General features: G+C 43.6%; 1 protein-coding gene across 1 annotated transcript; it reads left to right on the top strand.

Annotated features, from left to right (window-relative positions):
* Window positions 1-9,705: 9,705 nt before the first annotated feature.
* Window positions 9,706-11,706, top strand: KPRP (keratinocyte proline rich protein). The gene has a single exon (XM_027538335.1). It carries the CDS (start codon window positions 9,706-9,708, stop codon window positions 11,434-11,436), a length of 1,731 nt encoding a protein of 576 aa, XP_027394136.1. The 3' UTR covers window positions 11,437-11,706.
* The last annotated feature ends 13,916 nt before the right edge of the window (window positions 11,707-25,622 follow it).

Here is a 25,622-nt window from a genome sequence, read left to right as displayed (position 1 = left end):
TGTAGTGATGCTTTCTAAGGCCCAGTTGACTTCACATTCCAGGATGTCTGGCTCTAGGTGAGTGATCACACCATCGTGATTATCTGAGTTGTGAAGATCTTTTTTGTGCAGTTCTTCTGTGTATTCTTTCCACCTCTTCTTAATATCTTCTGCTTTTGTTAGGTCCATACCATTTCTATCCTTTATAAAGCCCATCTTTGCATAAAATGTTCCCTTGGTATCTCTAGTTTTCTTGAAGAGATCTCTAGTCTTTCCCATTCTATTGTTTTCCTCCATTTCTTTGCAATGATCCCTGAGAAAGGCTTTCTTATCTCTCCTTGCTATTCTTTGGAACTCTGCATTCAAATGGGCATATCTTTCCTTTTCTCCATTCCTTTTTGCTTCCTGTCTTTTTACAGCTATTTGTAAGGCCTCCCCAGACAGCCATTTTGCTTTTTTGCATTTCTTTTTCTTGGGGATGGTCTTGATCCCTGTTTCCTGTACAATATCATGAACCTCCATCCATCGTTCTTCAGGCACTCTGTCTATCAGATCTAGTTCTTTAAATCTATTTCTCACTTCCACTGTATAGTCATAAGGGATTTGATTTAGGTCATACCTGAATGGTCTAGTGGTTTTCTCCCCTTTCCTCAATTTCAGTCTGCATTTGGCAATAAGGAGTTCATGATCCGAGCCACAGTCAGCTCCCAGTCTTTGCTGACTGTATAGAGCTTGTCCATCTTTGGCTGCAAAGAATATAATCAGTCTGATTTCGGTGTCAACCATCTGATGATGTCCATGTGTAGAGTCTTCTTTTGTGTTGTTGGAAGAGGGTATTTGCTATGACCAGTGCATTCTCTTGACAGAACTCTATTTGCCTTTGCCCTGCTTCTTTCTGTACTCCAAAGCCAGATTTGCCCATTACTCCAGGTGTTTCTTGACTTCCTACTTTTGTATTCCAGTCCCCTATAATGAAAAGGACATTTTTGGGGGGTGTTAGTTCCAGAAGGTCTTGTAGGTCTTCATAGAACTGTTCAACTTCAGCTTCTTCAGTGTTACTGGTCAGGGCATAGACTTGAATTACCGTGATATTGAATGGTTTGCCTTGGAAACAAACAGAGATCATTCTGTCGTTTTTGAGATTGCATCCAAGTACTGCCTTTCAGACTCTTTTGTTGACTATGATGGCTACTCCATTTCTTCTAACCGATTCCTGCCCACAGTAGTAGATATAATGGTCATCTGAGTTAAATTCACCCATTCCAGTCCATCTTAGTTCACTGATTCCTAGAATGTCGATGTTCACTCTTGCCATCTCCTGTTTGACCACTTCCAATTTGCCTTGATTCATGGACCTGACATTCCAGGTTCCTATGCAATATTGCTCTTTACAGCATCAAATCTTGCTTCTATCACCAGTCCCATCCACAAATGGGTATTGTTTTCGCTTTGGCTCCATCCCTTCATTCTTTCTGGAGTTATTTCTCCACTGATCTCCAGTAGCATATTGGGCGCCTACTGACCTGGGGAGTTCATCTTTCAGTGTCCTATCTTTTTGCCTTTTCATACTGTTCATGGGGTTCTCAAGGAAAGAACTGATTTTCATAATGTCATTCAAAACATTTGGTGGCCACCTTTTAGGAGCCTGGCTTTCTGCTAGGTGCAGTCTTCTGCTACCAGGATGTTCATCATTTAATGAAGATATGAGACATATCAGCAAAGAAGTGCAATGCTTGTAGATCCTATAAAAGAAGGCAATTCAGGGCCCCCAAATGGCTCATTTTACCTGGGTTGGTGGTGAGAATACAGCCAAGTAAAACGGATAGAGACATTGGTATTTGAGCTAAATGTGATGAAGTTATTAGTAGACATTTGACATACAAGGCAAAGAGGAGTGGGTGAAGAGAGAGAGAGAGAGGGCAGAAGAGAGTGCTCTGAGCAGAGGAAAGAATTTGGATAAAAGGCAGTGAAATGAGGCACCAGACTATATTGGGAGCAATTGTGAGGAACTGGCTATAGCTGAAGCCTTCTTAATAACCAAAGACAGATTGGCATTTGATATATCCTTGCCACTGAGCTGGCAAGGATATATTGATAACCCAATGATGCTATATTGGTAACGTTCTGTGAGGCTGAGGGTCTGCTTAAGCAGGACTCTCAATTCAACAGTATAATGACTGTCTGAGAGATTACTACCATTTAAAGTAGTTGATTTAGTTCTGCCCTAGACTCTGAATATCATTTTGTGGTGGTAACAGTGTTGCAAGTTAATAAGTAGACTTTCAGAAGCCCCAAATTCTCTGCACAAGCAGATGCATAACTTACCTAGCATAAATTCTGCCAATGAAACATACATAGATTACTATTCACTGAGCAATCTTATTAAATTTGCAAAATGCGAAAAAAAAAAAACTTAAAGCAGAGATATAGCTCCACTTTATGTCCTACTCCCTTGTTTCTATGCATCCCTCATCTGAACATTTCCAACAGAAAAAGCAAGAGAGTTCCAGAAAAACATCTATTTCTGCTTTATTGACTATGCCAAAGTCTTTGACTGTGTGGACACCACAAACTCTGGAAAATTCTTAAAAAGATGAGAATATCAGGCCACCTGACTTGCCTCCTGAGAAATCTGTATGCAGGTCAAGAAGCAACAGTTAGAACTGGACATGGAACAACAGACTGACTCCAAATTGGGAAAGGAGTACGTCAAGTCTGTATATTGTCACCCTGCTTATTTAACATATATGCAGAATACATCATGAGAAATGCTGGGCTGGAAGAAGCACAAGCTGGAATCAAGATTGCTGGGAGAAGTATTAATACCCTTTGATACGCAGATGACACCACCCTTATGCAGAAAGTGAAGAAGAACTAAAGAGCCTCCTGATGAAAGTGAAAGAAGAGAGTGAAAAAGTTGGCTTAAAACTCAACATTCAAAAAACTAAGATCATGGCATCTGGTCCCATCACTTCATGGCAAATAGATGGGGAAACAGTGGAAACAGTGACAGACTTTATTTTTGGGGGCTCCAAAATTACTGCAGATGGGGTATGCAGCCATGAAATTAAAAGATGCTTGCTCCTTGGAAGAAAAGTTATGACAAACCTAGACAGAATATTAAAAAGCAGAGACATTACTTTTCCAACAAAGGTCCGTCTAGTCAAAGCTCTGGTTTCTCCAGTAGTCATGTATGGATGTGAGAGTTGGACCATAAAGAAAGCCGAGTGCCAAAGAATTGATGCTTTTGAACTGTGGTGTTGGAGAAGACTCTTGAGAGTCCCTTGGACTGCAAGGAGATCAAACCAGTCCATCCCAAGGAAATCAGTCCTGAATATTCACTGGAAGGACTGATGCTAAAGCTGAAACTTTGGCCACCTGATACAAAGAACTGACTAATTGGAAGAGATCCTGATGCTGTGAAAGACTGAAGGCAGGAGGAGAAGGGGCTTACAGAGGATGAGATGGCTGGATGGCATCACCGACTCCATGGACATGAGTTTGAATAAACTCCAGGAGTTGGCAATGGACAGGGAGGCCTGGTTTATTGCAGTCCATGGGGTCACAAAGAGTCGGACACGACTGAGTGACTGAATTGAACTGAACTGAACTCCAGTCTCTTCCCCTTTATCTCTCCTCTGTATCTTCACATTTCCTTATATATCCATGCATTACCTCTATCACTATCCTTATTGTGCTTGCTTTCTCTTTTAACTTTCAATGTCTCTCTTAAGAGTGGTTGCAAACAATTGGGGAGCTCTCCTGTTCTGTTGAGTATTAGCTTTTCTTTGTTCTCCTGATGTGTGCTTGTTTCATTATCTATTAACAGCCACATGGTGACAATCTGTGATACTATTTTTTTTGCCTTTACCTTTACCCTGGTTGACACATAGGTACTCTGTTGCTTAAATAGGCATGTGACCTGTTGAAGATGGTCTTAGGGAGAAAAACTCAGTGGTACCCTGGTGCCGAGGTAAAACCCTGACTACTTTAATTCTTGAGGGTAGAAGATATAAGGCACTAAGAATTTGTATGGAAAGATTGGAAGATATCTAAATGACAAATATCATCACCATTTCAGGGGTGAGTTCCAGAACCTCCGCTATTAGAATGATGGGAGGGGAAAAGAAGTGAAAAGAAGATTGTGAATGATACAAAGGAAGAAGTCATATTGAATCTGTTAAAATATACATCTTTGCACACAAAGGACAAGTATTTATGGACTAGCTCTCAGGATTAAGGAATCATTAAGACTCCAGTAAATTCTTTTAAGGTTCACAGCCAGTATCCTAAAGGATAAGATAATAACTCCTGAAAAGGGTCTTATAGTATAATAAAGCATAGAATGCCTCTCTGTGTATCTGTAACTCAAGGCAATTTCATTTCATTATGTATATATATACATACACATACATATACATATATATATGATGTATTTACACATATGATATATATATGTGTGTGTGTGTGTGTGTGTGTATTTCCTAAAGCCTCTATCTCTAGATAACTTGACTATAATCCTGATCCTGCCATTTTCAAGCTTGTGACCTATAACAAACTACTACTTCTTTGAACTTTTGTTTTCCCAGTTATGAAATTATGAGAATAACATGTGTCCTTCATGGCTATTTTAAAGATTGAGAGACTTAATGTATGTCAAATTTCTTACCCAAGAGACCGTTTTATAACAAGTGCTCAATGAATTATCTCTAGATTTATTGTGCTTTTCAAGTTGCCTCCATCTTTTTAAAAATCAGTGCAGGATTCAATAATTCCATTCTGGTGGTCACACAGCTGGACTGTGTTTTCAGGTTTACTTTTTCACTGATTCCCTGACTACCTTCAAGACCAACACTACCCAAGTTTAGAGCACCTTGGCCAAATTGTGTGATGAGAAAGATAACTTCTCTGTTGTAGTGAAAGAGGCCTAGCCTGAGGTTAGGTGTCGTTCCTTACCTGCAGAACGACAGGTAGGATCAGATAATTTCTGGGTGCTTGTTGCTCTGACCCTCTGAAAGTCTATGACCCCGCCTGAGTTTAGAATAATGGTATCTGGAGACCCCTTTGGAATGAATGATGGCATCCAGAACTCTGATTCTAAAGTCAGGCTGATCTGGACAGAAATTCCTCCATGGGAAGGATTTCACAGCCATGACTGGAATGGGCACTGTAGGTCACAAAGCACTTTCATACCCATTATCTGATTTTATCTTCATGAGAACCTGGTAAAGTAAGTATTTTCACTCCCATCTTCATATGTGGAAACTAAAGTTCAGAGTAATAAACAGCTAATAAAGTGCTAAGTACTTTACACCAATTATCTCACTTCATACAATACTCCTATGAGTTTTCTAATTCTTCCTTTTCTTCTTTCTTCTTCCTCTTCCTCCTCCTCTTCCTCACTCTCCTCCTTCTTATTTTTCTTCTTTCCATTTTATAAATCTGAGGCTCATGCAGGTTAAGGAGCTTTAACCCCATTAGCAAATAGTAGAGTTAAGATTCAACCCTAAATCTATCTAATAACTTCTATCTTAAATGCTTACCAGTTTATAAACAAGTGAAATGACCCAGGGTTATTTCACTTTCCTTCAATTTTGCCAAAGAAACTTAAGAGGAAAAATAAAATAATAAAAGGAAACTTACACTTGGAGTGACATTGTGGCTATAAGGAATGATGGAGAACTGTAGAAAATAAAAGTACATGCCCTATTTTGCAGGGGGGAGGGGAGTTGTTAATCGGGTTGATGGAAGGTAGGCTCATCTGTGCTGGATCTTTTGACTTTAGAAGAAAAGCTGAATGTCTGCAATCTTAAGTAAAATCTATTTCTAAATGCTAATGATTACTAATTATCTAAGTGAAAACTATGGTTGCACAAAATGAAATGTTACCCCATCTTGACTGCATCTGGCTCACAGCATTATTCCTGTTCTGCACTGTGCTGTTTTCAAGGACCACTCCAAATAGCATTAGCTGCACACCTGCTGTGAAACCATCAGGTTGCCAGCTCAAGACTGGGACACAGCAGGCAACTATCAGTCCAGATATGCCTGTTGCTTATGATCAGCATGTACTCTTAGTAGATGTTCAATGCTTTGAATATCATTCTTGTCTGGATGCTTCTGTATAAAATAACTGCCTCAATGCTCACCATCACTCAGGAAAATTGATTTAATTATCTTCATTTTGCAGATGAGTAAATTAATATTCAGGTTGGTTACAAAGGTCACAGTTGCACATAGCCAACCTGGGATATAAGACTTAGCTCTAACACAATATTCTCTTCATCCTGTAAAGTTTCCTCTATCTTTTAGGTGATTTTAATTATCTTTTAAAGAAAGGCATTGCCAAAGAATGTTCAAACTACCACACAATTGCACTCATCTCACATGCTAGCAAAGTAATGCTCAATATTCTCCAAGCCAGGCTTCAACAGTACATGAACTGTGAACTTCCAGATGTTCAAGCTGGATTTAGAAAAGGCAGAGGAACCAGAGATCAAATTGCCAACATCCGCTGGATCATCGAAAAAGCAAGAGAGTTCCAGAAAAACATCTATTTCTGCTTTATTGACTATGCCAAAGCCTTTGACTGTGCCAAATTCCACCACAAATTCTGGAAAATTCTTAAAGAGATGGGAATATCAGACCACCTGACCTGCCTCCTGAGAAATCTGTATGCAGGTCAAGAAGCCACAGTTAGAACTGGACATGGAGCAACAGACTGGTTCCAAATTGGGAGAGGAGTACGTCAAGGCTGTATATTGTCCCCCTGCTTATTTAACTTATATGCAGAGTACATCATGAGAAATGCTGGGCTGGATGAAGCACAAGCTGGAATCAAGATTGCTGGGAGAAATATCAATAACCTCAGATATGCAGACGACACCACCCTTATGGCAGAAAGTGAAGAAGAGCTAAAGAGCCTCTTGATGAAAGTGAAAGTGGAGAGTGAAAAAGTTGGCTTAAAGCTCAACATTCAGAAAACTAAGATCGTGGCATCTGGTCCCATCACTTCATGGCAAATAGATGGGGAAACAGTGGAAACAGTGTCAGACTTTATTTTTTTGTGCTCCAAAATCACTGCAGATGGGGACTGCAGCCATGAAATTCAAAAACACTTGCTCCTTGGAAGAAAAGTTACGACCAACCTAGACAAAATATTAAAAAGCAGAGACATTACTTTTCCAACAAAGGTCCGTCTAGTCAAAGCTCTGGTTTCTCCAGTAGTCATGTATTGATGTGAGAGTTGGACCATAAAGAAAGCCGAGTGCCAAAGAATTGATGCTTTTGAACTGTGGTGTTGGAGAAGACTCTTGAGAGTCCCTCGGACTGCAAGGAGAGAAATCAGTCCTGAATATTCACTGGAAGGACTGATGCTGAAGCTGAAACTCCAAAACTTTGGCCACCTGACACAAAGAACTGACTCATTGGAAAAGACCCTGAAGCTGGGAAAGACTGAGGGCAGGAGGAGAAGCGGATGACAGAGGATGAGACGGTTGGATGGCATCACTGACTCAATGGACGTGAGTTTGAGTAAGCTCCAGGAATTGGCGATGGACAGGGAAGCCTGGTATGCTGCAGTCCACAGGGTCAAAAAGAGTTGGACACAACTGAATGACTGAACTGAAGTGAATTATCTGTTATTTAATTTAAAGAGGGATTTTTCCTGTTTTCTCTACCTGGTTAGAATCTGAGACAAGAAGGAATGCAGGGGCCTGGAATCATCTTTCAAGAGAAAAGATATCTTTGCCACACCTCATCATCCCCTTAACCAGGTCTTCTAGGGATGGAGAAAAAACTGACAGTGTGAAGAAGGAGTAAGAAAACAAGGACCTGCTCCTTCATAGTTCAGAGGCTTCAACACTAAGGTGAGACACTCCCACATTCTACAGGTGACTGCAAGGACAAGCCCACAGGGAGGTGACTGGCTGCTGGAATTGGGTGATGCCAGGCAGATGCCAACCAGTTGTCTCATGGTCTAAGCCAGGCCCAGAAGCCTTTATATACAGTCCTGTCTCCATATTCCTCACCCTGAATGACTGCTTGCCTGTGAGGACGGTGAGTTTAGGGGTTGGGTCTTGGGATTGGGGTCTGGATGATGCCCACAGGGTTCCCAGATTCACAGGGATGAGACACAATGAGGGCAGATCCTGGGACCAGAAAAAGAGAGGCACTCCTTCAGAGGGGAACAATCTGAAGGGCTTTTAGAGGATGGAGGAAGAATATCTACGGAGTTGGGGTGAAAAGCTGGGACAATGAAGTCCGCGTATTTGCCTTGGATAACCATGGACTTATCCATAGGTACCATTTTCTTGCATCAGGACCTCTTTCTCTGGAAAAGATGAACTATTAATTTACATCTTGTGAACAGACATGTGTGTAAGAGGGTTACCTTCCTCAAGGACATGTATACTTAGACAGGCTGTATGAATAGACAATGGAAGGCTTTGCTCTTCATTAGAAGTATTTCAGTATCTCAGGAGCTTATGGAGATGTGTTTTGATGGATGGACTAACTGTCAAAACAGTCTCCGTGCTGTGCTGGTCACTGGGCTGATGCCCGTGAACAGGCAGATTTGAGGAGGACAGAGGAGTGGGGATGGGGCCTCAGTTTCTCTCTGGCTACGTGTGCTGTTGGGGAGCATCAGCACCCCACCCATCGTGTTTGTAACACTCTGCTATTTAGAGCTTTATGTGTGCCTGAATGTCAGTCTTGTGATTTAGGAAACTTGCACTTTCTGGGTTACCCCATTTTAGGTAACTGTGCCTTGCCTCTCAGAAGGGCTGGGGAGAAAATATTTCTGAAACTAGCAGACTGTCCCAGTTGAAGTGACTGACATCAGGAATCTGCCTAGGCAAGTTTCCAAGACGGTCCTGAGCCTTTCCAAGGTTGGTGTATTTGGTATGTGCGTGTTTTGCATACATCCATGAGGGCTTGTTTAAGTAAATTCACCTAAAAAGATTGAATAGAGAGAAACAAACATTTTATGTTGGGTTTGAGCTGTCTGGTGAGTGGCTGGATCCTTTAATCTACAGTGGATACTTTCTTTGCACGCAGATGGTGCCTGAGTGCATAGTCACACACTTGTGTCTCACTTTTTGCAACCCTATAGACTGTAGCCTGCCAGGCTTCTTTGTCCATGGGAGTTTCCAGGCAAGAAGAATACTGGAGTGGGTTCAAACCTGGGTCCCCTGCACTGAAGGCAGTTTCTTTACCGCTGAGCTACCTGGGAAGTCCTGAGGGCTTGCTCCCATATATGCCCTTTTGCATGTTTGCACATATGTGAAAGTTGCCAGTGTGAGTGCTTGAGGGCATCCAAGCTTCTGTGGGTGTGGAGTTCCCACTTGGGGCCTTGGGAGGAAGGTTTCTCTCTACTTCATATAAAGCTCCCTACTATCTCTTGGGACTTGATGAAGTGAGGGAATTCTCTTGTCATCAGCACCCTCTTGTGCTGGACACTGGAATGCCCATTTGCTGTTCTTTGAAGCTCCCTCAGATTAGGTCTTTTGGCAGATTCAAGGCAGGTCTTGCGGGCAATGGTGACTAATCTTGGGTCCAGCTCACTCTGTAAGGACTCTTGGGTACAAGTTGAAGGTAGGGAGGAAAGGCCAGGAAAGAAGCAGGGTGTCTTCCCCTTGGTCCTGGTCACCATTCCCCAACAACTCTCACTCTCCTGATCTTGGTCTTTCTACCCTCAGGTTCTGCTTACCTGCCTGCATCAGAACCATGTGTGACCAGCAGCAGATTCAGTGTTACCAGCCACACCCCCAGTATTGTGTGACATGTTCCCCCTGCTACATCTCCCAAACCCCTTGTGCCAACAGCCAGGTGGTGGTCCAAGCCCCCTGTGAGATGCAAATTGTGGAGTGCCCTGCACCATGCCCAGTTCAAGTTTCCCAGGTAAAATGCCAGGCTCCATGTCAGTCTAAAACTACAGAGGTGAAGGGCCAAGCTCCACGTGAGTCTAAGACCATCCAGGTGAAGGGCAAAGCTCCATGCGAGTCTAAGACCACCCAGGTGAAGGGCAAAGCTTCATGCGAGTCTAAGACCACACAGGTGAAAGGTCAGGCTCCAAGCCAGCCTCAGTTTACATGTGTTCAATGCCAGGTTCCATGCCAGTCTGAGGTTTCCTATGTGCAGTGTGAAGGCCCATGCCCTGTGCAGACCTGCTATGTAGAATGTGCTCCGGTTTGTTATACAGAAACTTGTTATGTGGAATGCCCAGGCCAGAGCTATGTACCCTGCCCGGCACCTCAGCCTGTCCAGACCTATGTAACAGGTCCCCTGGTGTGCCAGCCTCAGGGAAGATTCTCCACCCAGTGCCAGTATCAGGGCTCCTACAGCGGCTGCGACCCCCAGCGCCAGTCCCGGGCTTCATTTAGCACCTGGGCGCCCCAGTGTCAGACCTGGGGCTCTTATGGGAGCTTTCCTGCACAGAGTCGCTCTCGGAGCACCAGCAGGTGCCTCCCTCCTCGCCAGCTGCAGCCTTCTTACCGCAGCTGCTCCCCACCACGACGTTCCGAGCCCTACTACAGCAGTAGCTGCCTGCCGTCAAGATGTTCCCCGGGCTCCTATAACTATTGTACCCCACCCCGCCGCTCTGAGCCCATCTATAACAGTGACTGTTCTCGGCGTCCCACTTTGGGCTGCTCTCAGAGATGTGGACCCAAGTGCCGAATAGAGATTTCCTCCCCTCGCTGCCCCAGGCAGGTTCCCCCGCAGAAGTGTCCTGTTCAGATTCCTCCCATCAGACGCTGCTCTGAGAGTTGTGCCCCACGACCCTCCTGGGGTACCTCCTGCCCGGATCTGAGATCACGTGCAGAGCCGTGTCCACTCCCAAGCTTCCATCCTCCACGGCGTTTGGACCAATGTCCAGAGCCATCACTGCGGCGAAGTCCACCTCCTGCTCCATGCCCACGTCCACTTCCGGCTCCACGTACGTGTTCACGTCCAGAGCGGTGCGTAAGTCCAGAGTTCCGTCCCTGCTCTCCACCACGGCGACTTTCGGAACCCTGTTTGTATCCAGAACCACGTCCAGTGCCGTATCCAGCCCCGCGTCATCCTCGCCCAGTGCAGTGCGATCTTTCAGCACCGCGTCCATATCCGCAGCCCTATGAGCGCCAAGAATCTTTTCCACTTCTGGAGCCAATTCCACTTCCGGAGCCAATTCCGCTTCCATCGCCCTGCCCAAGCCCAGAGCCATGTGTGGAGCCCCGACCAAATCCATGCACAGGAGACCTAGGCTGTCATGAGTCCAGTCCACACCGCCTGGACACTGAGGCCCCCATCTGTGGCCCAGCTGGTTACAACTGGTGGCAAGACAGTGAGCCTAGATGTAGACCTTGCGATGTAGGCCTTCCAGAATCACAGGGTCTTGGTGGTTGTGGAGACCAAGGAGGCGTCAGTGTTGGAGTGAAAGGTGGAACTCGTGGTGGAGTAAAGGGTGCCTACTTTTAAAGAAAGCACGGCTGAGATAGCCTTACCTCTTGCCCTGAAAATGTTGATCCTCCATTCCCAGCAGCCACAATTTCCAACATTTTCTGGTTTGTATCACTTTCAAGACTTTCAGAGGCTCCCTGCTGCAGAAATGATGTCCAAACTCCTTTGCATGCCATCTCAGGATCCAGACCTGGGTCAGAGACACCTCTTTAGCCTCACATCTAACGCTTCCCCAAACACATCCTCCCGTTCTAGCCAGACCAGTCTGGCCACCATGGCACATCTTGGGTGTTTCCCAAGACATCCCCTTGGGGTCCCTGCCCCCAAGCGTCTGCTCACTCTTTCCCTACTACCTGGACCACTTCTCTGCTACTCCCAGTATCTAAAAATCCAACCTGTATTTCAAGACCTATTCCTTGGAGCCTTTTGTATTTGTTCCTCTCTGCAGGACCCTGGACTGATTTCCTAGAACTCATTGAATCATCCACACAATCCATTTGGCAACTGCTTTGGAACATCTCTTGAATTGTTATTTCACTTTTCAGGTGTGTCTGTCTCTACCTGCCCAGCTAGGTTGTAAACTCCCATTGGAGTGGAGTCAAAGTATCCCCAAAGTCCTGTGCTTCTCCTGGGGCAGACAGCTCCTCAGTAAGGCTTCTGGGTTTGCAGCTTGAGCTATGGTCTGTCCTGATGTGCAACCACAGGACTGGAGACAAGAGGAAACCATGTAACAATAAAGATGATGATACCCTCACAGCCTAAGTCCTGCATAATGCCTGTGTTCTTACTCCTTCCTGACTCTCTGGGATGAGTTGTTTTTTTTTTTCTTCTTCTTCTTCTTCTTGGATTTATTTTACTTATGGTCTGAGCTTTCTTTAGCCTAGACTGAGTGGGCTGCCTTGTCAGTTTTCTGTCTACCATCAGTGTCCCTGGCCCCTGCTGGGAACGGGTGGATGAAGGGGATGAGGAATAAGGGAACAAGGAGGTTAACTCTTGCTCCTCTATTTAGAGGTAAAGGTCTCAGGCCAGGGTTGGGTAGGTCACTCAACTCTGGGGCCTTAGTCATAGCCATGTGACCTCTGTGGAGTCAGGGAGGGGAGGAGGGAGTCTGGGATAGGCTCTCTGGGGTCCTTTGCAAAGGATACACTCTTGTTTGGTTCAGAATAAATGATTAGCTTTTTTTTTTTTTTTTGATACAATAGAAAAGGATACATCTGAGGCTGAGTTTGCACTCCTTGATTGCTCTCAAATCACATTAGGCATGGGTGGTTTTGGGTATATGAAGGTAGGGCTTAGAGAGGCAGAAAAAGGGGTGATGCTTCTACCTCCCTGCAGATGAGATGGATACCACAGAGGATGCTGGGAAATGATGCTGGGATGGGCTTCCCTAGAGAAGAGAGTGCCCTGAGGCCACCTTGGTCTTAGAAGATGAAAAAGTCTCCTCTTAGGAGGACAGCAGGGGTGGCTTTGGCTTAGGCAATAGTGCCCTCCTCCACACAAGCCACAACACCAAAAGACCCCATAGCTCTAGCTCAATAGTCTGAAACCACAGATCCAGGGACTGGCTCTTCAGATGTCTTCCCCTCACCCAAGGGATCCAGTCCCTCAGTGTCAATGATGAATACCCAAGAGACCATGTAGTGAAACCCTGTGTTGTACAAAAGAAAACCAAGGCTTTTATGTGAAATCCACTCATTCATTTTTTAATTGACAAATATTCATTGCTTATCTGCTAGGAAGGTACTCATAAAAGGGAGAGACATAATGCTTATTTGCTGTCACAGCTTAGCACACTGATTCTCAGGGTGGTACCCAGAACAGTAGCAACAGCCTCACCTAGGACCTTGTTAGAAATGCATATGTATCACTCCAGAGCTATTGAAGCAGAAAATCTGAGAGTGAGGCCAAGAAAACTGTTTTAACCAAGCCTCCAGGTATTTATTTTACTTTCTTTCCCAGATATTTCTGATACCCAATAATGTTTGGTCATTATTGATTTAGTGAAATGCCTCATGCAGGTAGAAAATGAATATGTTTATGAATGTGCATGTGTATGTGTATATATTCTCTAATTTCTACAATAGTCCATCACAAAGACATTATCAACTTGCTGTTTGACAGAGGTGGAAACCTAATCCCACAGGATTTATGTGACTTGCCTAGTTGGGCAGCCAGATGTCATTTACAATCTATACTCTTTCCTGTTACACATGGTCCCATCCATCTTGGTCATAACCTCTTCCATAGATCTTTCCTGTATCACCTAAGTCATTTTTCCAACAACATTTTGGAGTTGTCTCACAGGTTTTTCTCCACTTTCGCCTTGCTTCTTCTCTGAAAATCCAGGCTCCTTTAGAACTGCACTTGCTCTGTGACCTAGGCCCCAGAGGTCTGGCTGGGCCTGAATGGCTCCCATGGGCATCTGAAGGTTTCCATCACCCAGGCCTTTGAGTTGGAGTGAAGAGAGCAGGACGGGGAGAGGCTGGGAAGCCTCAGATGGCAATTTTCATTGGATCTTGCCCCTGTTTTCACAAACACACTACTGACAGGAACCCCCTTGACTGGGGGGAGGTGGGGAATAGACCCCCACCCCACAACCCAGGTACAGAAGAAACTCAGACTGGCTAAGAGGGAAGGGCTTTCACTTCTAAGAAACGGCTCCCTCTGCAGGTGCAGGAGAAGGTCATGATGCAGGCTCTTGGTTACAGTGTCCCACTACCTGTCCTATCCTCAGGGGACACACTCTGGTCCCCAGGATAACTGGGCCTGGATATGAAAAGGGACTGGAAGATGGTAGAATATAGGGGTCTCTGGGTGAGTCAGTCTGGGGTTGAGCCAGGGAACCCCTGACAGCCTGGTGCCCCCTGGCAGACCGAGGCTGTGATGCCATCTCCCAGTAGCCAGAGGGGCTCAAGGTCCAACACTCCTCTCCCCCAACACTGGTATGAACTGGCCTCAGTGGTCCTCCACTTCCTCTGACAGAATGCCCTGCCTTGAGCACCCAGGCAGGCCCATAGTGAAGAGTCACAGCCCATCTATAGCACTCAGAGAAAAGGGGTATTCAGGAGGATGTGTGTTTACATGTCCTTTTGAGGGCTTTACATGTTTCTCAGTATGTCCGTTTGACTGTTGTTTCTGTCTGTGTGCTTTAGAAGCTCAGGGCTTTTATTTTTATTTTTTAAAATATAAACTTATTTATTTTAATTGGAGACTAATTACTTTACAATATTTTATTGGTTTTGCCATACATCAACGTGAATCCACCACGGGTGTACACGTGTTCCCCATCCTGAGCCCCCCTCCCACCTCCCTCCCTGTACCATCCCTCTGGGTCATCCCAGTGCACCAGCCCCAAGCATCCTGTATCCTTCATTGAACCTGGACTGGCAATTCATTTCATATATGATATTATACATGTTTCAATGCCATTCTCCCAAATCACCCCACCCTCTCCCTCTCCCACAGAGTCCAAAAGACTGTTCTATACATCTGTGTCTCTTTTGCTGTCTCACATACAGGGTTATTGTTACCATCTTTCTAAATTCCATATATATGCATTAGTATACTGTATTGGTGTTTTTCTTTCTGGCTTACTTCACTCTGTATAATAGGCTCCAGTTTCATCCACCTCATTAGAACTGATTCAAATGTATTCTTTTTAATGGCTGAGTAATACTCCAGTGTGTATATGTACCACAGCTTTCTTATCCATTCAGCTGCTGATAAAACTCCTAGAGAAGAACATAGGAAAAACACTCTCCAACATAAATCACAGCAGGATCCTCTATGACCCACCTCCCAGAATATTGGGAATAAAAGCAAAAATAAACAAATGGGACCTAATTAAACTTAAAAGCTTCTGCACAACAAAGGAAACTATAAGCAAGGTGAAAAGACAGCCTTCAGAATGGGAGAAAATAATAGCAAATGAAGCAACTGACAAAGAACTAATCTCAAAAATATACAAGCAACTCCTGCAGCTTAATTCCAGAAAAATAAACAACCCAATCAAAAAATGGGCCAAAGAAGCTCAGGGCTTTTAAAATGCATTTGGCAGTGGGGACTGGGAACTCAGAAGCAAGGTTTGGGATACCCTGCAGTCCTTCAACGCTGGCTTTGGATGGTCTTGCATGGTCATCTCCTCACTCCCCACTCTCCCTTTCTTTGCTGACGACCTGCCTCCCAGATCTCGCTCTCTTCTCCTTCTACATCAACCATTTGAACAAAACTTAAAGTGTCCCCTGGACCAGGGCTGAACATTCCAGAGGAAAAAAAAAATCATTCATAAAATGCTTTAAAGGTGTTCAAAGACCTGTGAAAGACTCCGCTTGAATTCCACACTAACCTGAGGCAACCCACTTGTTGGACAGTATCATTTCCATTTAGCAGTTTGATGGACTATTGCTAGAAATGCCACTGCTCTAGCCAAGTCACAAGCAATGTGAGGCAAGGGTCAGCCAAACGTCTGTGCCTGTAATCCAGTCATGCTGCATCAGAATGAGGGCCCAGTTTCCAGAGATGAGGGCTAAGTAGTCCAGGGGAATGTAAGAAATTGGGTCTAAGGCTCAGGTCTCGTTCCTTGGAATCCTGCTTCTATCTCTCTGCAGTTCTCCTTTCTTTCCCTTCTTCTAAGCCTCCTTTCTTATTGCAAAATTCAGACTTAAATTGAAGAAAGTAGGGAAAACTACTAGACCATTCAGGTATGACCTAAGTCAAATCCCTTATGATTATACAGTGGAAGCGGCAGACAGATTCAAGGGATTAGATATGATAGACAGAGTCCCTGAAGAGCTATGGACAGATGTTTGTGACATTGTAGAGGAGGCAGTGCTCAAGACCACCCCCAAGAAAAAGAAATGCAAAAAGGCAAAATGGTTGTCTGAGGAAGCCTTACAAATGGCTGAGAAAAGAAGAGAAGCTAAAGGTAAAGGAGAAAAGGAAAGATATACCCATTTGAATGCAGAGGTCCAAAGAATAGCAAAGAGAGATGAGAAAGCCTTCCTCAGTGATCAATGCAAAGAAATAGAGGAAACAATAGAATGGGAAAGACTAGAGATCTCTTCAAGAAAATAAAAGATACCAAGGGAACATTTCATGCAAAGATGGGCACAATAAAGAACAGAAACTGTATGGACCTAACAGAAGCAGAAGATATCAAGAAGAGGTGGCAAGAATACACAGAACTGTACAAAAGAGATCTTCATGACCCAGATCACCACGATGGTGTGATCACTCACCTAAAGCCAGACATCCTGGAATACGAAGTCAAGTGGGCCTTAAGAAGCATCAAAATGGACAAAACCAGTGGAGGTGATGGAATTCCAGCTGAGCTGTTTCAAATCCTAATAGATGATGCTGTGAAAGTGGTGCACTCAATATGCCAGCAAATTTGGACAACAGTGGCCACAGGACTGGAAAAGGTCAGTTTTCATTCCAATCCCAAAGAAAGGCAATGCCAAAGAGTGCTCAAACTACCACACAATTGAACTCATCTTACATACTAGCAAAGTAATGCTCAAAACTCTGCAAGCCAGGCTTCAACAGTACATGAACCATGAAATTACAGGTGTTCAAGCTGGATTTAGAAAAGGCAGAGGAACCAGAGATCAAATTGCCACATCTGTTGGATCATGAAAAAAACAAGAGTTCCAGAAAAACATCTGCTTCTGCCTTATTGACTACACCAAAGCCTTTGACTATGTGATTCACAACAAACTGGAAAATTCTGAAAGAGATGGGAATACCAGACCACCTGACCTGCCTCCTGAGAAATCTGTATGCAGGTCAAGAAGCCACAGTTAGAACTGGACATGGAACAACAGACTGGTTCCAAATTGGGAAAGGAGTACATCAAGGCTGTGCATTGTCAACCTGCTTATTTAACTTATATGCAGAGTACATCATGTGAGATGTGGGGCTGGATGAAGCACAAGCTGGAATCAAGATTGCTGGGAGAAATAACAAAAACCTCAGATATGCAGATGACACCACCCTTATGGCAGAAAGTGAAGAAGAACTAAAGAGCCCCTTGATGAAAGAAGAGAGTGAAAAAGCTGTCTTAAATCTCAACATTCAGAAAATTAAGATCATGGCATCTGGTCCCATCACTTCATGGCAAATAGATGGGGAAACAATGTAAACAGTGAGAGACGTTATTTTGGGGGGGCTCCAAAATCATTGCAGATGGTGACTGCAGCCATGAAATTAAAAGACACTTGCTCCTTGGAAGAAAAGCTGTGACCAACCTAGAAAGCATACTAAAAAGCAGATACATTACTTTGCCAGCAAAGGTCCACCTAGTCAACGCTATGGTTTTTCCAGTAGTCATGTATGAATGTGAGAGTTGGACTATAAAGAAAGCTGAGAACCAAAGAATTAATGCTTTTGAACTGTGGTGTTGATGAAGACTCTTGAGAGTCCCTTGGACTGCAAGGAGATCAAACCAGTCTATCCGAAAGAAAATCAGTCTTGAATATTCATTGGAAGGACTGAGGCTGAAGTTGAAACTTCAATACTTTGGCTACCGGATGCGAAGATCTGACTCATTGGAAAAGACCCTGATTGAAGGCAGGAGGAGAAGGGGACAATAGAGGATGAAGTGGTTGGATGGCATCACTGACTCGATGGACATGAGTTAGAGCAAGCTTTGGGAGTTGGTGATGGACAGGGAAGCCTGGCAGGCTGCAGTCCATGGATTCACAAATAGTCGGACATGACTGTGTGACTGAACCGAACTGAACTGAAGCCTCCCTCCTTGAGATTAGCATCCTCACTGTCGAATGAGGAAATCACACTAGATGTCCTTAGAGGCTGTCTTTGCACCAGGTAAATTTCCATAATTCCTCTTTGTTACAGGCACAAGGCTAAGGTACAGTAAGCTGGGAACCCACTTAAAGACATGGAATCCCAGGATCCAACCCAGAACTACTTAATTTGAATTTCCAGCAATAAAATCTTGGACTGTAGTTGAAAATTACTCTGATCAGCTGAGTGGGGAGACCATTGTTACAATGAACACCCAGGGGCATGAGCTTACTCTATACCTACAAGGAACGTTAAAGCTTGTACATATCTGGGTACAACATGAGTAGAATGTGGACATGATGGCAATAGGGTGTTGACCATTAAGCTTTTTTTTTGGGGGGGGGGAGGTTTTAGGTAATTATCCTCTGTGTGGAGTCAAATTTATACTCAGTCCAGAAACACCTTAAGATAAAGTACTTCTTCCTTTCTCTCAGTTAAAAGCCCATCCCCACTGTCACTAAAAATACTTAGAATGGAGCACTTGTAAGTGGCTGATGAGGGGGTGGGGTGGTGTCCAGTATATGTAAGATATTTTTGCTCGGATAGGAGAAGCCAAGTTTTGGCATATCTCTCCTTTACCCAGGAATTTCCCAAATAGTAAAAGGGAGAAATTCCACACTCCATAGTTTGTCCAACAGATTAGAATAGTCCAGGATGAATAAGCAAATAGAACTGTCATGCGTAAGGAAGTAGCTTGGCTGTTCATAATGGTTTAGCTAGGTGTATGGCAGTAATCAGAAGGCAGGCAGTGCGCAAGTAGACACCTCGTTGACAAATGGGAGAATGGCCAGATGGTGAGCAAGATTTGGTCCTTGGCCACAGCATACTCCTGATTTCTGACGTGGTGGGACATCCCAGAGGATCCACATGCCTATGGCCTGAGACTAGGAAGGAAGAGAGGGTGATGGTGATGCATGATGACTCATGTTTTTTCCCATCACCAGGGACAATCAAAATTATTCCTCCAAAAGAAGAAGCTCCCTGACCTGGAAGGTTAAAGTAGAAGTACCTAGAAGCCTAGAAATAACTCAAGATGTGTCAAACCTGCCCACCACATTCCTTACTACATCTTATCATGGGAACCCTGAGCTGGGTTAACACCTTCCCTCTGTTCTCCAGTACTAACAGCTATCAGGGGAAAAAACCCATGTATCAACTTGTATCAACACATCCATTCATTTGGCAAATCTTTATGGAGCCTCAGTGCTCTGCCAGGAACTGTGCTTATTCCAGGAGAGGCAATGGTGAGCCAGGCAGACCCTGTTTGTCTCACCAAGAGGTTAAGAGACAATAGAAGTCGTAAGAGTTTCAGTGTGGGGGCACAGGGTACTGAGGAAGCCCACTGGAAGGGCACTTGTAGGGGTTAAGTGCCTGGAGGAGGCAGCTATGATCAGCAACGTGAAGGACAAGTGGGAGTTATCTAATGAATGGAGGGAAGAGGAACTGTGTTCCAGACAGAGATGATAATAGGCGTGCTGTCAGAGCAAATGGTGTAATGAGAGAAGCCCTTGGAGGGGTATTTCTTCCTTCATTGATCATCTGCCTTGGTTCCTAACACTTTTATGGTCCCCAGATTCAATTCTTATCCTGCTCTAATGAACTTCTTATCAGCCTCTTAGAGAAGCACTTGAGAAGAAATTGACTGAAATTCCAAGTGTGGAATTCAAGGGATGGGGAAATTGAAGAGTAGGCAGTGATTCAACACAGGTTAGAATAATGGCCTTAATCTGAAAAGATAAAATATGGTTAAGGTAAATGTGAAGTTATGAATTTAATTTAAATGTAAACCGCACTTAAGATAGAAGATTAGTTGGTATTTGTAAACCTGCATGTATGGAGAAAGCATGGTTGATTACAACTTAATACAGGCCAAGAGTGAGATTATCTGTGGCAAACGGTGATGAACTCTTGTTATTTTAGTTAGGCATGAGTGTGCTGCTCTGCTTGGCACACACAGTGCACACCTGGGTACCTAGTTTGTTCAGCTCAGATCAAATAGGAGTGAGGCTTGAAGATGATGACCTACTGTGTGCAAGCCACCACCTGAAGAGGAAACCTACATTCTTACTCATATTCACTCCTTGAAAAGATGCTATGATTTGCTCCAATTTATAAGCAGTCTCCCTCTCTATTTCTCTCTCACACACATACAATCTAGCAAAGTTAACTAATTTATCTGGTCACACATCTAAGACCTGATAATGCTAGACTCCAAGTCCAGGCTTATCTTACTCCCAAACTTGGTCTGTCTCCCTGTGAAAGGCAGAGTGATGTTATAAAAAGAGTAGCATGTTGCAGTCTTCCACGATTTGAAAGGCTTTTTTTTTTTTTCATAGAAAATATAACTCAAGAGCTTAAATCAAATGAATGGAAAGCATAAAGAGAAGATTTTGGCTAAAAATAAAGAAGATAGCAGAACTATTTGGAAATGGAATATTTATCCACACATTCAACAAATATTTATTCAAATATTAATTGAGTTTTTACTATGTGTCAGATGTTTGGATGCTTGGGATATATCAGTTAACAAAACAGACAAAGATTATCATTCTCAAGGTGTTCAAGCCACCAGGGAAGCCCGTGTTGATATTCTAGCAAAGAAAAATATAAACAGTGGATGTGTTTTTAAATTATATAATAAAATACCAAAGTAGTTTGGAGGCAAAAACAAATAAAGCAATGATGAAGATGATCTGTGCATGCATCCCAGACAGCATAGGAAGGGGAGAGGGATTGAATGTGGTGGGTGGCAAAAAGGGGCTCAGAGGGGTGTGGAACTGTGAACCAGCACACAGGAATAGAAAAGACATAGGATGGGCATCATGAAAAGTGAGCTTGATGCTGGCCCCACCTCTTACTAACTGGGAGGTTTAGCTTAGCTTAGGTCTTAAGCTGGAGAAGGCAATGGCACCCCACTCCAGTACTCTTGCCTGGAGAATCCCATGGATGGAGGAGCCTGGTGGGCTGCAGTCCATGGGGTTGCAGAGAGTCAGACACGACTGAGCTACTTCACTTTGACTTTTCACTTTCATGCACTGGAGAAGGAAATGGCAAGCCACTCCAGTGTTCTTGCCTGGAGAATCCCAGGGACGGGGGAGCCTGGTGGGCTGCCATCTATGGGGTCGCACAGAGTCAGACACGACTGAAGCAACTTAGCAGCAGCAGCAGCAGGTCTTAAGCTAAGACTTAGCTTAACTAAGTCTCTCGGACACTTAGTTTTTTCATCTATAAAATTCAGCTAAAAAAATACATACACCTGTCTGGGTCACATTGAGAGTTAAATGAGATACATTATTTAAAACATTTTGTATGTTACAAAATACTACAAATACATTTGTTTTTGGCAGTAAGATGGTCAGCCTTAAGGAGAGTAGAGGAAAGATACAGCAATTGGCCCTGGGAACTGTCCACTTGATAAAGGAGGTAGACCACAAAAACAGGTAAGTCCGGGCCCAAGCAGAGGTCAAATGAGTAGAAGAGAAGCACAAACAGGAGTGAATGCGGTCAGCTTGATCTCCCGTGGCCTCGGCCTGCAGTGGCTTAAAGCCAGGTTTTGGTTCCCAGACAGAGATTGAGTTTGGGCTGTGATAGGGAGAGCATTGAATCCTAGCCGCTAGACCACGAGGGCCAGTGGCCAGTGACAGGCCCTGGACCATCAGCTATACAGAAATGAATTTCCACAAAGAGATGGAAAGTAGTGAAACCATCAAAGTGTTTATTAGGAGGAAGAAAAGTACAGTGTGTGTGGATAGACTCATGGAGTCATGCCCCCTTGAATCACTTTTTGGGGGCATTTTTTTCCAGGTTTCCTTTGGCCAATTATCTTGCTTTGACTAGTTTTGAGTCAGAATTTGTTATAACACAGGGTCCTCCTATGTGTGCACATGCATCTTTTAGCCGAGATGGATTCTAACAAAGAGGCCGATGGGTAGTTGACATCACTTACTATGAGGTGACATCTTCTCTATTTTGACCTCCAAGGAGCCTTTCTGCATATGTGTAGTTGGGGAGGTCTCCTGACTTTGAGAATGAGAAATATGTGGTCTCTTATTTTCTATCTGGGGGTTCCCAAATGGCACAGTGATAAAAAAAACCTGCCTGCCAATGCAGGAGACTCAAGAGACGTGGGTTTAATCCCTGGGTTGAGAAGATCCTCTGGAGTAGGAAACGGCAACCCACTCCAGTTTTCTTGCCTGAGAAATTCCATAGACGGTGGAACCTGGTAGGCAGGCTATAATCCCTGGGGTCACAAAGAGTTAGACACAACTGAGCACTGACGCACATGCATGCACGCACACACACACACACACACACACACACACACACACACGTCCTCTATCTGTGCAGAGCCCAGCCTCCTCTCTCAATTGTCCTGCTATTTTTATTTGGTTCACCGGAAACTAACTCCGACTCCCCAGGGGCCCATCTATCTCCTGCCTCAAGCTAGGTCAAGTAGGGGGGCTTGGAAGAAAAGCAATTGAAGAAGTAAAGGGACATGGAATGGCAGACAGAAGGATAAAGCGATGATGCTGGAAAATGGCTGAGGCAAAACGCTGAATCTAGAAAGAGTAGAAGTTTTGAGATCACAAAGTTCAAGTACCAGGGTGGATGTTGGGTTTAAGGATACTGAGATGAGCAGCTATCACAAATGACCACTAGCTTATTGATGCTGTGCAGCCAGTTTACCACTGGTGTGTCTCCTTGGACCAGCCAGAGGGACAGGTGGTACCAGGGAGAAGAGGCTCTCCATCAATCAGAGGTACCTTTTAGGCTTGAATGGAGATTGGGCCCTTAGTCACTCAAAGGCCTCCTGACTTGACCTTGCCTGGATAAAAAGGCTGGGCTGAGCAAGCATTTATTCATCATTTATTTCCTAAGCATCTCATTTGCATTCTTCAGAGGTTTGTTTTATTCAGTCAGAAATCCGGGAGCTTTTTCCAATGAGTGTAGTCTTAATCCTCCAGTAGCAAACTATATTGGCATTTGTTGCTGCTTAGTTGCTAAGTTGTGTCCAGCTCTTTGCAACCCTGTGGCCTATAGTCCACCAGGCTCCTCTGTCCATGGAATTTCCCAGACAAGAATACCAGAGTGGGTTGCCAGGATACAAATACCACAGACCTATTCCTTATCTGAATCCCGTGGCACCAAATAAAATTTAGGACATTTTAAAAAAGGAGGATAGTCAATAAATATAATTTATTTTTGATAGTAATGCTGCAGGAATCCTTCAGAGTTGGCCATGTACAACCCCAACACCATGGATTTTGTTGACCTAAAACAGACTGCCAGCTATTTCTCCAGCAAAGATGAGTTTATTTGGGATCCTTGGTGAATTGCAACGTGGTGTCTGCAACCATGGGGAGTCACATACAAGTCCCTACATGGTGAGGAAAGGAGAACACTTTTATGAAGGGGAAAAGGAAGTTGGGAGGGCTGTAGTTAACAAGAGTCCATGGTTTTTCATTGGCTGAGTCCTGGTCAGGAGAGAAGTCTTTTTCTTCTTGTTGGGCTCTGTTATCCTTGCAGGGCATGAGAGCTTCCCCTGGTGGTGCTAGCCTCTATTTAATTGAGATAGTCACATAATTTTTTACAAACTCAAACCAAGGAGTCCACCACATCTTGGGGAGGCAGGGCGTAAAGTCCAGATCCTCCACACCCCATGGCTTCAGGGTTCCCTCAGAGAGGTCATTTGTATTTCTGCAACAGAACATAGGAACATTCACAGTAAGGTGAAGAAACCTCACTGTCAGCTCAGTTCAGTTTTTTTTGCCACCTAATGACTATCATAAACAATCAGACAAGAAACTCAGTTTTCGAAGGTCTTTGGATTTGGAATTCATGAGAAAGCAATTATCAATCTTGACAACATCTAGGGGATTATCAGCAGTGGCATTTTCTCAGCTCTCCCCCTACTGCTGTTGTCCTCTGTCCCAAAGTCTCCTGCGTGAATCCTCAGCATGAATGTGACTATCCTTACCCTGCTAAAATGTCAAACATACAAGTAACAATAATAAAATTGAACCAAGACCTTCAGTGGATTTTTGGTGAACATTGCATAAAACCTGGGGGACTGACCCTGGCTGTAGTCTCCCCAAAATCTGGACCTAGTCTTCTTTTCTGCCTTATTCTGTGCCTCACTCTCCCTCCCTACTCCATCACACATGCCCTACATTCCAATCATGGTGGACCACTCTGCTCCCAAAAGACCACCTGTATCCTCCTGCACCATACATATTCTCACACTGCTCTTCTCCACTGAACGTCCTCCTGGTTCCACCCCAGGGATCAAGTCTTCACCACCCTTTAAAGCCTATATTCGTACCAGACCTCTTTGACAAATCTTTCTGGTTACCTTCTTCAGAATTCCTTTCTCTTTTACCTATTTTCCAAGAATAATTTGTATCTTGCCCCTAGACACACTTTACTACTTACTGGATTTTTTTTTTGTTTGTCTATAACATTTTGGATTTATTAGTTAACAATTTTTATGAAATTTGGAAAATTTTTGACTATTGTTTTAAAATGTATTTCCTCCTCCATTCTATTTATTTTATCTTCTGGACTCTAACATGTATGTAGACTGTTTGCTATTTTTCAACAGATTATCAATCATGTGTTCATTTTTCCCCAATATTTTTTCCTGGCTTCCATTCAGTTTGAATAATTTTTTTTCAAATTCAGGTTCACCAATCTGTTCTTCTGTGCTTTACAATCTGCTAAGACCATCCAGTGAGTTTTCTGACATTATATTTAATTTTGAACTAATTTTTTTCAGATAATCTGTTTCTCATTTTTAAAATTTCCATTTGGTTATTTTTAACCTTGGGGAACATAGGAAATCTATATTGCAGTAATGAAAAATTTTTAATGAATATTGAATATGTCTGTTCTTAAGTATACCAGTCACAGCACTTGAAGTCACACTTTAAGACCTCTTCTTTTGTCACTTTCTTTTTTCACTTATCCCATTTTTACTTTACTTCATTCCTGCAGATCTGCCCCAGGAAACTGTGAATTCTTTTCAGGGTATAATTTAGGGAAACATGCCCCTCTTCAGTCCTCGTCTCCAATTTTAATTCTAGAGGTCTCGTCATAATGTCAGGTTTGTTGAGGTATATTGGGAAAAATGGCATTTAGTTTGAATAAGACCCACCTATTTTTAAAAGATAGCTGTGGCTTAATAAAAGCCCACTGTCTGTTAAAAATTCATGTCTGAATCTATTTTTCTTTATACCTATCAACCTGAACATCAGTTAGTGCTGAATGCAATCTGGTCTACTTTCTCTTTGCCATCTTAATTTGTAAATCCTGAAGAAGACATTTCTATCATAATCTCAATTTAAAATATTAGAAAACTAAGGTTATGATAGAATATTCCATTCTGATATGGTTCTAGTAAT

Source organism: Bos indicus x Bos taurus, chromosome 3 (assembly GCF_003369695.1).
Source record: "Bos indicus x Bos taurus breed Angus x Brahman F1 hybrid chromosome 3, Bos_hybrid_MaternalHap_v2.0, whole genome shotgun sequence".
Classification (NCBI taxonomy): Eukaryota; Metazoa; Chordata; class Mammalia; order Artiodactyla; family Bovidae; genus Bos; species Bos indicus x Bos taurus.
The sequence above is the reverse complement of the archived record's forward strand: the minus strand, read 5'-3'. Positions and strand labels throughout refer to the sequence as shown.

Bases quoted from the DNA above. Each gene is read 5' to 3' on its own strand.
- KPRP (XM_027538335.1), top strand. From the start codon at position 9,706: ATGTGTGACCAGCAGCAGATTCAGTGTTACCAGCCACACCCCCAGTAT.